The sequence below is a fragment of the Bombus huntii genome, chromosome 7, assembly GCF_024542735.1.
Source record: "Bombus huntii isolate Logan2020A chromosome 7, iyBomHunt1.1, whole genome shotgun sequence".
Lineage (NCBI taxonomy): Eukaryota > Metazoa > Arthropoda > Insecta > Hymenoptera > Apidae > Bombus > Bombus huntii.
Window position 1 is genome coordinate 11,875,476 of NC_066244.1, and position 14,424 is coordinate 11,889,899.

Below are 14,424 nucleotides of genomic sequence, written 5' to 3' on the forward strand. Positions count from 1 at the left end.
CAGAAATTGGCGATGTCGCGAGAGGCCAGGATCGAGTAACGCTATTCGTCGACTCTAATGTAACCTGGAGTTTTCGAGCCTGGCGCCAAAGTTACCTTCGATGATCGAACGACGATCGGTTTCGATCAGCTCGACACGATTCAGCGCGCGTATTCCGCGCGTACACGCGGCGCGGGCTGCTCACAGCCTTTTGGACTCGTTAATTGTTCGAGCCCTGAACCGGGACAGTTAATTCTCCCAGCGAGATTCCGCTAATGGATCGAATCTGAATTTACCGCTCTACTCGCGCCTAAAGCGCGGCTATAACTGGATTTCTCACTGCCACCGCCAGATCCAAAACGGAGTGGCCTTCCCCAGTGGAGTCGGTCGAAGATAATTGCACCTGAATTTACATTTTGCTTTTCGATCGTCGAAACGCCTATCGTGGCGGTCGAGAATCCAGTTTTTAGACTATTTCCGGCGTTTGTTTTTTTACGTGTCATGGGACAATAGTAGAAAGGATAGCGAGTGGATATACAGGGTTACCGTTAGATTGTGGATGTTTATGGATTTATGGATATTATAATTCTCTATTTTTTTCATTTTCTTTTTTTTTTTTTTTTAGAGAATTCTTCGATAGAATCGATCAACAAGACCAACAGTTTTGGTGTAACGAAACTTTTTGCGAACGATAGTCGTGTTTCAGAAAGAAAATTATTTATACATATTAGCCTTCTTGCTGTTCTTATTTTTATCAGCGTCATCAAAGTGGAACCAGTAGAGCGTAAAGATAATATAGGTAGTATGCAAGAAAGATACGAAAATAGTATATATGTACAAAATGTCGAAAATAACGCATTTCTATTAATTCTCGTTCATTCTTGCACATTTATACTTGTTTGTAACTCATAACTGCACAAACATCCATAGTCTATACGTTACAAGTAAAATAGATAGTTCAAACGTTTTGCTTAAAAAAGAAATTGTTGAAGATATATATCTAAGTTGTATTAATTCGTAAGCTAATTCAAGATATATTTCAATTTCTTCGACAATTTTCTTTCTACCTGCAAAGTGTTGGAACCATCCATTCCTTTCTTAACGACCCTGTATTCTGCGAATTGATTAAATCCTTAATATCCACCCTTAGATAATTTGGAAACCGACGATAATTTTTCGGTCGGTTACGTCTCCCCGGTTATTTATATGACAGTTCTCTTTTTTATTTAATTGAAGTGGAGTAAATATAGTTCGTGTATCGGTATAATGGTTTTTTTCTGGAAATTCGATAAAAAAATCTCTTCGTGGTCCCTTTGCAACATAACGAAATCACGAGCAGGCACTTGCGCGCGCATATCGGCCTATTATTAGAGAGATAGTACTCCTGCTCACGTGCAAATCGATCGTTGGACAATAGCTCGAGTAGTTAAGTATCCCCCTCGTTGCTTTACTCCGTCCCTCCCCCCTTTTCAACCTTTTGCCCTCTCCAGCTACGATCCACCTTATATTTGCGTACACTTGTGCCCCGATTACCGATAGACATACATGTGTATATACATGTGCATATTGGTAAACCTGTCGCGGAGGTTCGCCGATTGCGCGACAGCCTTTACTTTGTAGACTACCATTTATAATGGTTCATTTTCCTACCCATCAAAACTTTCTTTTTCCTTTGCAATAAATTCTTCGTATACTGTTATATACTATTTTTCAACCGGATACAATGGATTTGGAATATATTTGAGCGAAATTTATTTCGAGAAATTTGTTCAAGGATACAGATCTTCCTGGGTCTCTTTGCGTAATTGAACCAACATTGTTAACGAAATTTTACAAGCTACAAATTTGATAATGAAATTATACGGATAATTTCACTTTGCTATTTGACGCGAAAATTGTTAAATAGTAAAAAACTTTTTAGGCAATAGAATTGCTATAATTATTTATCGTTAGTATATTCGGTAACGTTGTTAGTTAATTAATCTCATTGTGCAAAAGGATCCGGATTAAATTCATGTTTATATAAAGCTCGTGTTATAAGCGGCAATCGAACGAACCTCCATAGCGCAGCCATGAGGAGCGTGTTTACTGTTGAAAGGTAGAGAGCTTTACTCGTCGTTGCCCACCGAATTTGCAGTGAAGCTGTACTATATCTTTCTCACGAAACTATCTCTCTCTTCGCTTCTTTGTAGACGCATAACACACTTGTGTATCGCTACTTTTGATCCGCTTTACCGCGGATTTCCTCTTTTCTTGTATTATAGTCTGTTCGTCTATCGTATCTTTCTACTACCGAAGATCGTTCCCTGCAAATTTTTAGGGGATTTGGTATAGTCGTTTTCGCTGTACGTTGCGATAAAGATCATTTTTACCCACTTGGGAATTTCAATTCTTTCTTGATTTCACTCTATTCATTCATTTCGCCACAATTTTGTTATTAATGGCTCTACTATCTCTTGATTTCACTATTTTGTAATGACAATTATTTATTTAGTTTACAATTAGTCAATACTCTATTGTTTATCAGTTCTACTAACATTCACCAATCTCATTACTATTCTATGGTGACAACCATTCATTTCCATTATTCTACAACTGGAGAATTCAAGTCCACGATTTTACATTAACTTTTAAGATATCCAATTGTACACCTAAATTTACTAAATATAATACAATATTTATCAGCGACATCGCTATATACACTAATATTCTCTTTTTATAATAGCCAACGAAACACTGGAAAATGAAGTACTAAAATTTTTCTAACATTCCAAGATTCGAACTGTAATCATTCTAGTAAAAATCAAACGCTCTATCTATTCTACCATAAGACTTTCAAAGTCTCTTGTACTTCTTTCAACTATTTCTGTCGCTGAAGTTCATTACCATGTAAATTACACTCACTAACACGCCCAGAGATCAAACACACCCTCTTTATCGCAACGCGATCGCGTCCGACTATATCCATTTGCCTCGTTCAACCCACGTGAACGTATACGTATAACCTGATACTTAGTAAATCTTTGACTGTATATGTAATAACTACTTCTCGTCGCCTGTCAACGGCTCTGTCTACTTACCACTACTCAGCAGAGACGTATACTACTCGCCTACTGAGGTAACACTCGAAACCGTGTACAGTTTGTATTTCTGTCGACCTAAATTCTAGCCATCGAGTTTTCGTTATCGTACACCATCGAAACCCGCCCTAATGAGCTGTCGCTGAACCGTTCCTGATTAACTCTCTATTCTAACCATCTATTCTTTCACGACTTCTCGTTGATCATGATCGATTACACACTCGGACACGATCATACTGATCATAGCAGTCTCATTTATGCATAAGAAACAGAAGCAAAAGTAATAGAAGTTATTGAGAAATTTTTCGATTTGACGATAGATATTCCTGAATGCTTCCAAAAGATTTTTTGGGAGAATCGAGACATTTCCATTATCGTAAAAGAGTAATTGTAGAATAATCTTTTTAGTTATTTGATATTCGATGGGTATTTTCATATTCGATGTTATCTTTTTGCTTGAACTGTTAATTTAATTATTATGAAAATTATTATTAATTTAATTAACATCCTTCGATTCCATAATATTAAAAAATTGTTCCTTTGCTTGGATACTTGTAATAGTAGATTAATAATATTTCATAATGTAAAAGTTTATTTTAATATCACTTTGCAATTTAGAGATATTTAGAAAAAATTTAATCAACGCTCCTTGATTCGATTTCAATTTGGTTGGAATGCCCAATTTGAAAAAATACCATTAAAAAGTAATTTGATTATATCTTTTATAATTTTAGGGGAATTGAAATTTTTTGAAAGTATGTGGAATAATATCAATCGTCTTTATAAGGTTAAATGTTTTATTCCACGTGTTTCTGAAAGTTGTTCCCTTCGGTCAGCTTTAAACTGCTCTTTTCTTTGCGGTATATTTGGAGGAACTGGAAACCTTCGTTTTTCGCATACATTGCCAGAGCAGAATCATTCAAGACCTTTTTACAGGATTGTACTTTCGCGAGTGCAATTCGTAATTCTCTCTTTAAAAACATCTCTCTGGTTCTTTGCTTTCTCTTCAACAGAATTTTTCATAGATATTTCTTCCATGTAGATTTTCTTACGAAAAGTCTTCTTTACATAGAGCTATATCAAATTGCATTATTCCCGCATTCAAATGAAATTAAACAATTTCCTGCCAAACGATAATTATACGCAGTAACAAATTCGAATAATTTAGAACCTAAAAATTTTCTTTTCGCACCATACTCGCATCCAGATGCGATTAGAAAAATTGACGTGAAGTGACGAACATGCGAAATTATAAGGTTAAAAGATCTGGAATCAAAAAATTTGTGCACCGCGCCATTCTCGTTTTGAAATAAGGCAAAAAATTGTTGCATAGCAATCATGCAGAATTCGATGAATGGAAAATTCTTATCGAACAAGCAGAGAACGCGAGAGTACAATCCTGGTGATCCTCGGCGTGCATGCAACCAAGTTTCTTCCCCTATTCCGTATACACCGAAAACACTGGCAGTCAATGGGTTTCATTCGCTTTCAAGATTCAGACACTTTATCACGGAGTGAATTGATTCTCGAGCCAGACACAAGTACACTCGAGCACAAAACGGCAATACTACGGAGCACTAAAACCGTCGACCTCTTGTTTACGATTCCTTCGATGCAAATCAGAATCCGCGGCAAGCTCTAATCTTACTTGGTTGGAATTACATATTTTCTATCGAGAATGATAATAATATTCTTCGAAAAATTCTGAATCGTGAATTTGTTCACTTTTTTATCGATAGTTTAATGGAAATTTGTAAATCGACAAGATTGATAATAGTTAATGAAATAGGTAGATAATTTTTAGGAGAGTAAATTTAGAAACACAAATAGATAATCTTTAGTTAACACCCGATGTAAGTCTGTCCCTTGACACTGTTCAATTTTAATCGCCATATACATACAGCAAGCGACTCGCTTTCGATATGTCACACATAGATATAACACTTTTACTCGTAGTATCTTGTCGAGGTTTCCAGAAGCAGCTTTGCAATTTTTAGAAATAATATTGGGAACAGAAATTGCTTGTGGAAACATCGAGTATCGAATCATTTCATAAGTCTTCGATCATCTACTGATTTAATAAATACTAATTTCGATAGTACTTTGGATAAAAGGAAATAATATTCATAGATCGATTCGTAATTTATAGGAAAGATCTTTGGATTTTTATTTCATAGAAATATCAATTTATATTCAGTACAAATACTATTTATTTTATTTTATTTTTCGATCTAATCCGAAGAAACTATCCATATACATTCATCCTCGATTCATTTAAAACTAAACGATCAATATATATATATTTTCCAGATTTCAATAAAAAGTGACATCTACAAATTGGTTTAGACAAAACTGCGTTCTTAATTAGAATAAAAGCAGCAATTTGCAAGAACACGACTTATGAAACGATCTAGTATCACAATCACAAGATCAAACAACCACACATGTTACGTTCTTCCGTCTCAACATTATACGTAATACATAGAGCAGCTACGCGAGGAACGATCGAGAAAATCGCTCTTTTCTGTCCGATCATACACGATGCTCACAAATCCATAACACGTACGTACAACCATAAGATGCGTAAAACAATTGTATACGATGTGAGACCAGAACAATATCGCACAAATGTCGTCGACAGGATTCAATTATGCGGGTTGTTTCATGAGACGTGTTTCAGGTGGTGAATAGGGGATACAAAAAGATAAAAAAATTTTATGAAAAGAATAATATTATCGTATATTCCATTTGATCCTTCTCTAATTACAATATATATATTTTTTTTAATTTCATGTATAAATAGGACAGTACGAATATACTTTACATTGTGCTAAAATCCTTGAAACAACCATTTTCAATTTTGACAAAAAGATATGCCTTTAATTCTTCTAGATCTTTTCATAGTGCTTCTAACGATAGACACACACGTATATATATATATATCCAGAGTAAGAGAATTAAATTTAAAAATGACTGAAATTCTAAAACAAGATTATAATAAAACAGCTCCTTTTATTTAAACCTTCTCAATCCGATTCCCTATTCAGCGCTAAAATATGTCTCGTATATTAAAACACCCTGCATAAGGTTTCGTTTCTTAATCTCGAGTAAACAACAATTTGCAATTTTACGATTCCTCTATCGACGTTTAATCGTCGAGCACTTTTTCACAGAGGGGCGCGAAATGTTTGTCTCTCCGTTTTTAAAACGTCATGGCTACGAATATTTTCGTGTTTCAAAGCCATCTTCGACGATCCACACGCTTACCTGAACACGAATGTTTACGAATGTCAAGTGGAACATCCAGCGTTTACCGTATTTCCAGTAGCGCGAATTTAAATTGGTCAGATCGCGCAGTTCAAGTAGTATCAGACGGTATTGCGTCAGACAGAAGTATCGTTATTGGAAATATACAGAGTTCGGTCAGTATTTGACACGTTTACTGTTCGGTCAACTATATATGGATCAGAGTACTTCGTATTTGTCCTCTCATCGAAACGTTTTTTTTTTTTTAATACGGAAATTTAGGTCCTTAAATCGACACTGTTATTTATATGTAAGATATTTATCGTTTATTTGTTTGTTTATTGCTGTTGTTTGTTATGTATTGATTCTATGAGCGAAACTACGAGTTAATAATTTCGGAGACTTTCTTCTCGGACAACAAACGTGTTAATGATTGAAAATTCACGTGATTTGTACAATACATTACAGGTCAAAGGTTTGGATTCATTTTCTTATAGTTGTATTTATATCGAATCTCTTGCTAATTTAATAATCGTTTCTGTGGTAAATGATTGACTAAATAATTTTCTATGAATCTTGACTCATTTTGAGTTTAAACAATTTTTTAAATCTTCGTGTCTTAAATTTTGATTCCAAACTTTCGATCAGCAGTGTATGTTAGCCATTGAAAGTCAATTTCAAGGCAAAGTTCCAATGACAATCATTAGACTGCGGATGTTTATGCATCTATACTTAAGATTGAAAAAATATAAAGAATTCTAAAGTTTACAAAATACCGTCAACTTGAAAATACATGTAAAATATCGAAGGAAAATACTGATACAAAGAGACATAAAAGATATTTAAAGTAAAGTGTAATTACGTTGAGAAAAATATGAATTTGCATAAACAATCCGCACTTCGTTACTCGGAAAATCCGTCAAATCGTTTTTCAGGAAAATTTACAAAAATTTATCCTATAATCGTGCAGCCACCACCGTCTGCGATCGCCGTTCTTCTCTTTTTATCGACGCTCGCAATTTTGACGATTCCAGCTAATCTTTCCTCAAAACGACTTCTAAATTAGAATTTTTTCAACGCGATTAGCTTCTCAATTTTCGTGTCCTCTTCCAAATGCTTAACATTTCTTTTTTCTTCGCTCTCGGCTGGAATGGAAATTCGCGAGAGCGGAGTTTATTAAAAGTCTCGATAGCGACCACCGCCGTTTCTCGTTTCTCGTTTCATGGCTTACGCTATCCACTGGTGTGCAATTAGCGTGGCACAATGAGAAAGTCGGACTCGGATAATGGAGTGGTGAAATTACTCGCGAACGTTAGCTGGAAACCGTTAACCCTGGATACGTATTCGAAATTCGGCGGCTCACGTATTCGCCTGTAATTCGATCGAGACGTTAGATTTTCCTATCGATTCTCCAGGTTAACGTAAATTCCCGATAATAGAATTCGGTGATTTTAACGACCGACCAGGGAAAATTGGAAATTGGAAAGGAAAAATTTGGTCAAGGGATCGAAATTTCATTAAACGAATAAATTATCGATTGTTTGACGAGGATATCGGCTCTCGCGCCGCTTTCGCTTCCTCTTCGTTTTCTCTAGCATTCATCAAGCTTTCTCTCTTTTACGTTTTCTTTCAGATTTTCGAAATTTTCTTTCTTTCATTTGGGTTAAGGGAAATTGTGATATTCATAATTTGTTTAGTAGAGGCTTCTCTTCGTGGCTGACGATTGAATTGGAAATGCTCCATTCTTCGTTCTTCTTTACTTATTTTTTTATATAATTCTCTTTGTTTCTTTTTTAAAGAAATATCCCTTTTGGAAGCCAAAATAATTGTGTAATATTTGCGCGCTATAATTTAGAATTATTCATAGAGGAAACCATTGCTTTTGTCCGATTATACAAAATTGATAATAAAATGAAAAAAATTTTGTAGATTTTGTAAAAACCACTATTTGTATGGAAATTCAAGAGGAGAGCAATTCCAGTTCGTGTCGAGTCAACCATCTACAGTCTCTCGAGAACCATATTCTCGCGCGGCGCATCTTCACTTTCGCTAGACCACCACGACGTTTTCCACTAGCGAGCGAATCAGTAGCGATTAGCCATCTAGAAAGTTAGATTAGTTTGTGCCACGTTAGCGAAGCATCGTCCACTTTAGAGAGCGACAAGCACACGAGAGATCGTCGTCATCGTAGAGAACGCAACGATCTCGCTCACAACGATTTCATCACTTTACTTGAACGTAAGTCGAGACGGAAATAGAAAAATCCGATCAACGAAAACAATCGTATCTACTACGGTAACGTTAATCGTTTCATTTTCTTTATTTTTTAATTCTTTTCTTCTTTTCCTATAAAAAAAAATAAGAAATATTTATTTCTATGTCTTTCATCTACACGCACATTTTGAAAATTCACATCTGTTGGTACCTCGCTGTGCACACCACCTGGAATTATATTATTTTCATATCGGATCTCGTAGAAAACGATCCATTTCTTCTTTTAACGCTCGTTCACTGTGTCTTATCCACTTCTTTCTTTTCGTTTCTCACTTCTGTCTGTGCATCGAAATCCTGTCTGGTCACACAAACGTGAATTTTTATTGTTCATAGCAACCTTAGGATTTTCACGTAAAACAGTCTCTCACCGTCACCAAAAAAAAAAAAAAAAAATAGAAAAGTACACTATTTTACCATCACTATTTTACCGGTGTTATGGATTTATGAACACCATCACTGACTTGCCTGTTCTTCGTTTTCCCCATTTTTCTTTGCCACTCTCTATACCTTCAGCCGTTTCTACACTCACTTCACGTTCTCGCGCAATGTTTCGCATGGCTTGCATTCGCTTTTACGATACCCGTCAACGAGGCGAGAAATCGTTCTCGCCATTGGGTTTGTTTCGTTTTATCGATGTTTACGGCATCAGAATGGACATTCTTCACTCTATTATGGAACTTGAAGAGCTCCATTGAGAATGAGAAAATATCGAGTATGAGGAAAATATTATCTGTCAAAAGGTAGAACATTTCTTTAAACGAATTTGAACAGTACCAAGTTCAGGACAATTTGAGCAACTAAAATGGCAGAATTAAATTAGTAACTTATATGTTATTGGATATAGGAAATCAATTACTTATAATAAATTAATTCGATTTTTATTAATTCAATTTTAACATAACATAATTCCATCATAGATATTTCTCCATTGTTTGTTTCTAGATGTCTGAAGCAACACACCTTTTTTCTACCACAAAAGCTTTCTTTTCCGTATACGAGCTTTTACTCACTTCTTCAAGACGCTATTTTAAATAAAAATACCCGAAACATCGTAACCATTGTTCAGAAAAACGAATAAAATTTATAATAGGAATATTAATGATAATATTTGTATTTTGTAACACAGGTATTATATTTTCATCGCTCCAGAAAATATTAATAAAACAGAACAACCCCAATATCGAAGAACCACTTTACGCCTCCGCTTGTAAGCTTCTACCCACTCGCAAAAGCATGAAACCAATCTGCTTCTTGGGCATGCCTGTCTTATTTCGTTTTGTCTGCATGCCTGTGCATCGACACCCACGCTTTCTCGGATGCCGAGTCGAGTGTACAAGTTCAAAATAATAGAATACTAATATAGAATACTTAGAATATTTAAAGAAAATATTTAGATACAGAATATTTCGAAAAGAATGCGAAATAATCATCGAAAATGTCCTCTATACCAGAAACCTTTTACAAACCTATCAAATGACTAAGAATCTTTAAAGAAACCTTCTTAAGAGTTAAGTGTTCTAAGTTAAGTGTCACGCTCTCAGTCCGAGAAACGAAATGAAAAGTAACCAATGAAATGAAACCAAATTCCTCACTGCCCCTTTTGCTTCTCTTTGAAATTCGAAGGAGCTCGACGATAATATCTCGGCGAAATAAAATAGTTTCTATGCCGAGTCTCGAGCTCGTTTATGTTCTACAACGAGCAACAACTTGTCTGTTTTCCTCTGTCTGTCTATGTTCCCCTTTTATCCCTTATATTATTATGGCTGCCATTTTTCTGTCTCGTTTTGCTAGATATAATATTATATATAAGAGATAAATCTCGTAAGAATTGTTATGCTCCTTGATCTTTCGAGCAATATAACTTCTCCAGGGATTTATTACATATTAATCCACCAGGTCTTTTCTTGATTGTTAAGATTTTTCATTACCTTTGTCTTTTTCTTTTATATACTTACGAAAGTGTCTTGTTTCATTGGATGCAATTGTTTGTGTCCTCCGAGGAGAACGATGGATTTTCACGTAATCTTCGTCGACGTTTGCACGTTCGCCACCGAACTGCACCCTCTGATATGGCACCTTATCTCAATTATTTTACCCTGGATTATCCGCTTTGATCCTGGTTCTTCCCTATTTTGGTGCAATAGTGGATTTGGAAAGTTAGTTCAAGCTGGAAGGCGATGATACGATCGGTACTTTATAGAATTTTATAGAATCTGAATTCTTATGGATATAGAAATGTTTTACAGTTACAGGAATTGATGTAGGAAAGACCGTACGTTTAAAGATATCTCCACTCGTGTGCGTTTCTTTTTTATATTTTACAAGTACAATTCACAAATATAAATTAATTCCAGAATTCTGGAATTACGATTACAGATCTAGAGATACAATAATTCTACATTTCCAGAAATGTTTCAAATTGTTTCTCTGTATAATATAAATGTATAATAATTAATTTTACAATTTTTTCTCAATTGGAAAGTATAAATATCTGAAAAATTGACCAATTTTTAGAACCTTAGAAAAATTCCTAAGAGGCTTAATCTTAGTTATATCCTATATCACAAATTTTGATAAAAATTTGAAAAAGAATGTCTTCTTTTCAATTTCTTTTCAATCGTTGGGTGCCAGAAGGCAAAAGTTAACTCTCAAGACCCACTTTACCACCCTTAATTCTTCGACACGAATGACTATCGACTTATATATATATTTTTTTTCTTTTTCTTCAATCGTATGATCGCCACCGCACGTCCCCTTTCTCTTCCCTTTGCCCGAACCCCTGTGTTTCAAGAGAACCCGAGTCGATACGACATTTTGAGATCTCGATATATGATACTCGATCGAGAGACTAAGTTATGGACATACCGAATAAATACGCTCGGTGTTGCTATATAACTTTTTTTTGTCTACTTCTATTTCACTTTATCTCTCTATCTTTATCATTGTCATCTTCCGTTAGCTTACGTTTTAGAGATTAAATAAGCTAGAAAGTACCTTGTTACCACTTTACGTAGCTAGAGCATCGATTTCTGTGAACTAGCTGGAACTCTGTGGCATTTATCAAATAAAAGAGAAATAACCTTTTGGATGGATTAATATCAAGAAGAAAATTGCTTTTGTATTAAACGCTTGTTATACTGAATGTTTATCGCTTTGAATGTCAGCTTGTACATTTACTGGCACGACTGCATCGAACTCGAACAATATTTATCAAATTATTCAACATAATTGTTTCGAAAAATTCTTCTGATCTGACCTTTGGGATAAATTGCACGATATTCTTAGAATATATAGTACGAATCCTTAAATTACAAAATTTATAGATTCGCTGGAGAATATTTTTTAAAACCATAAGTAATTCTTTATTCGGTTTCTTTAGAGCGATTTTAATTATTCTGAATAAAAAGATGTAGGAAAGATAAACAAAGAAATCGCGTTCGATGGTACGTCAAGCTTTCTGAAATTGGATACCCGTGCGTCCAAGCTCCATGTACATCTGTCCGTTAATAATATTTTCTTTCTTCTTCTCTTCATATCAACAGCCACGGAGTCCAGCTATTTTGCAAATAGCGAAAACCCATGATCAAAGTATCTTATGAAATCGTGACACTTGTCTCAAAGCGATCCAGAAAGCAATAACTCCTTGCTCTGTTAAAATTCTTAGGATAAAAGAAATTGAGGTACTGAGCGTGAAATCGGACACAGAGTGTTGCCGTCGCTGAAAGTTTTCCTTCTTTAATGAATCACCTTTGCGCCAAAGCCGTCGACATCGTGCTCTTTAAGCAGAATAATTCCTTCTAAGGAACAAAGGAAGCATGCTCCTCGCCGATGAAGTTTCTACCTCTGATTCTCCGTGACTATTTGTTAACAGAGAATCGTTGGTGGCGAACACAGCGGGACGAAGCTTGTTTTCCTTACGTGAAACTAATTATCGCGACGGGAGTAAGATTTAAAGGAAGCGTCGACGCGTTTTCGATGTTTCAGAGTTTGCGATCTACTTGTAACTAGAAAGGCAATTGCTAGAACTCTTCCTCTCTCTTTCTCATAGAAAACTTTCGTAATTAAGGTAAATAAATTTCATAGAAGTTTGAGCTTAACATTGATGCAACGTCGATACTCGACGTACCACGGAAGCAAAAATATCATCGACATGATCGCGGAAACGAGTACTTAACCTTGCAATAATTCTCGAACTTTTATTTTTCAACTTTAGGTTTCGTTTCAACAAAAGGAAGACTTCTTGATATTTCAAGATAATCATTGACATAAGATATCACACGTATTAATGACTACTCTTTTACGTCTTCCTCAAACTTGGTAAATTTAATAGAAAATAAAGATAGTTAAAGATAATTTTAATAGAATAGAATTTTTGTAATAAGACATGGAAGAATAGAAATCTCTAAAATGAAGAACTTCTTCATAGGAGAATAGAAAGAAATCGAAAATGACCGAAACGGCGCTGCAAGGCTGACAAGAGTAATAAATCTTTCTTAACGATGTAAAAAAGTCTGAGGTAAAAAATTGTAATCGACTTGTAACGAAAAATTAAAGAACATGAAAAATATCGTAAAAAATACCTCGAACCAAACAAAGCTTTCTTCGATAAAAAAAAAAAATTTCCCAAGAATAAGGAGCTTTCTGGTTAACTCAAACACAAGTGCCACGAGGATTAAAACAACAAAAAGAATCAGCTTAGCTAAAAATTAACGCGCGTTGGCTGGTCTCTAGTCTTTGTATAAAGCGAAAAGAGAAGCAACGAAAAAAGAATGCATAAAAATAGGCTTTTTTTTACATAAAAGAAGAAGAACAAAAGTCGCATATCCGTGATGTATGTGTGTATTGTTGTACAGAGGATAAGAAGGGCGTCGTCGACCGGAGCAGCACGGTCATTGCCAAAGAACCCGAAGGTAAACCTTGCATATCGAAGGCCGAGAAACGTGTACATAACGCGCGTTTCGACGTCTCGTGTTCATGTGTATACATATATTACGTACCTCCGTCTAGATTTACATATATATATTATATATATACGTATATATTCCACGTGTGTTACGTGTAGACGTCCTCCGGTTCAGACTGGCTTCTCCCGTTCGCGTCGCTGGAGCCGCGTGACCGAAACTGCTTCTGTGGTTTCCGGTCCCCTAACCTTCAGCCAATTCGTTCTCCATTACTGTTCCTTTGTGCGTTGTATTTTTAATAAAAATGCAGTGACTTGTAACGTAACATAGCATTCTAGAAAATCTTGCTTTCTTTTTTTTTTCTTCTTTTTTATTAAAGGATAATTTTATGTGAAACACAGAAACGAATTATAGTTTGGTCAATTCCTTTCATCATTACTGTTCTGTTCGTGCATATTGCATTTTGAGTCTCAAACAGTATTGTCCTGTTGGAAAATACAATAATTTTAGACCGAGTTACTTAATTTTTAATTCTATTAGTTTCAAATTAATGTTGGATTAAGTATCGTTTTAGAGTAACCTCTGCTCCGATAAACTCAAGCTTAAACCAATCGTCGTAATGACCTATGATTCAACGAAGCTGAGGGTTAAAAAAAATGCAATATCTTGTAATACAGCGTAATCAATATATACATGACAGAGCTGTTTTATACAACTAAACTATTAAAATATTTAGTAAAATTCTGTAAATCGCAAGTTACAAGCTACGAATATTTTAAACACACAAGTAACATTTATTTTTGTAGCGTCAGCATGTACAAACAAGTTATATTTCCTTAAAAAAGGTAAAGAAGGTTCCATGAAATTTTCTTCAAAGAAAGGTAGATCCGATTTTGTCCAAACTCAATGAGAAGGATGAAACATCCAGCACCTCGAAGGTTCCC

The 14,424-nt window shown here is 35.1% G+C and overlaps 1 protein-coding gene across 35 annotated transcripts in view; it reads left to right on the forward strand.

Moving 5' to 3' along the window:
• Positions 1-14,424, forward strand: part of LOC126867306 (calcium/calmodulin-dependent protein kinase type II alpha chain) — a 147,116-nt gene that overhangs the window by 112,630 nt on the left and 20,062 nt on the right. For 21 of the 35 annotated variants that reach the window (XM_050621663.1, XM_050621631.1, XM_050621630.1 and 18 more), the window contains one exon: positions 13,433-13,489. The exons of the other annotated variants lie outside the window; for them this stretch is intronic. In XM_050621663.1, coding sequence (XP_050477620.1) covers positions 13,433-13,489 — 57 coding nt within the window. The remainder of the gene's footprint in view (positions 1-13,432; positions 13,490-14,424) is intronic. 35 annotated transcript variants of the gene reach the window in all.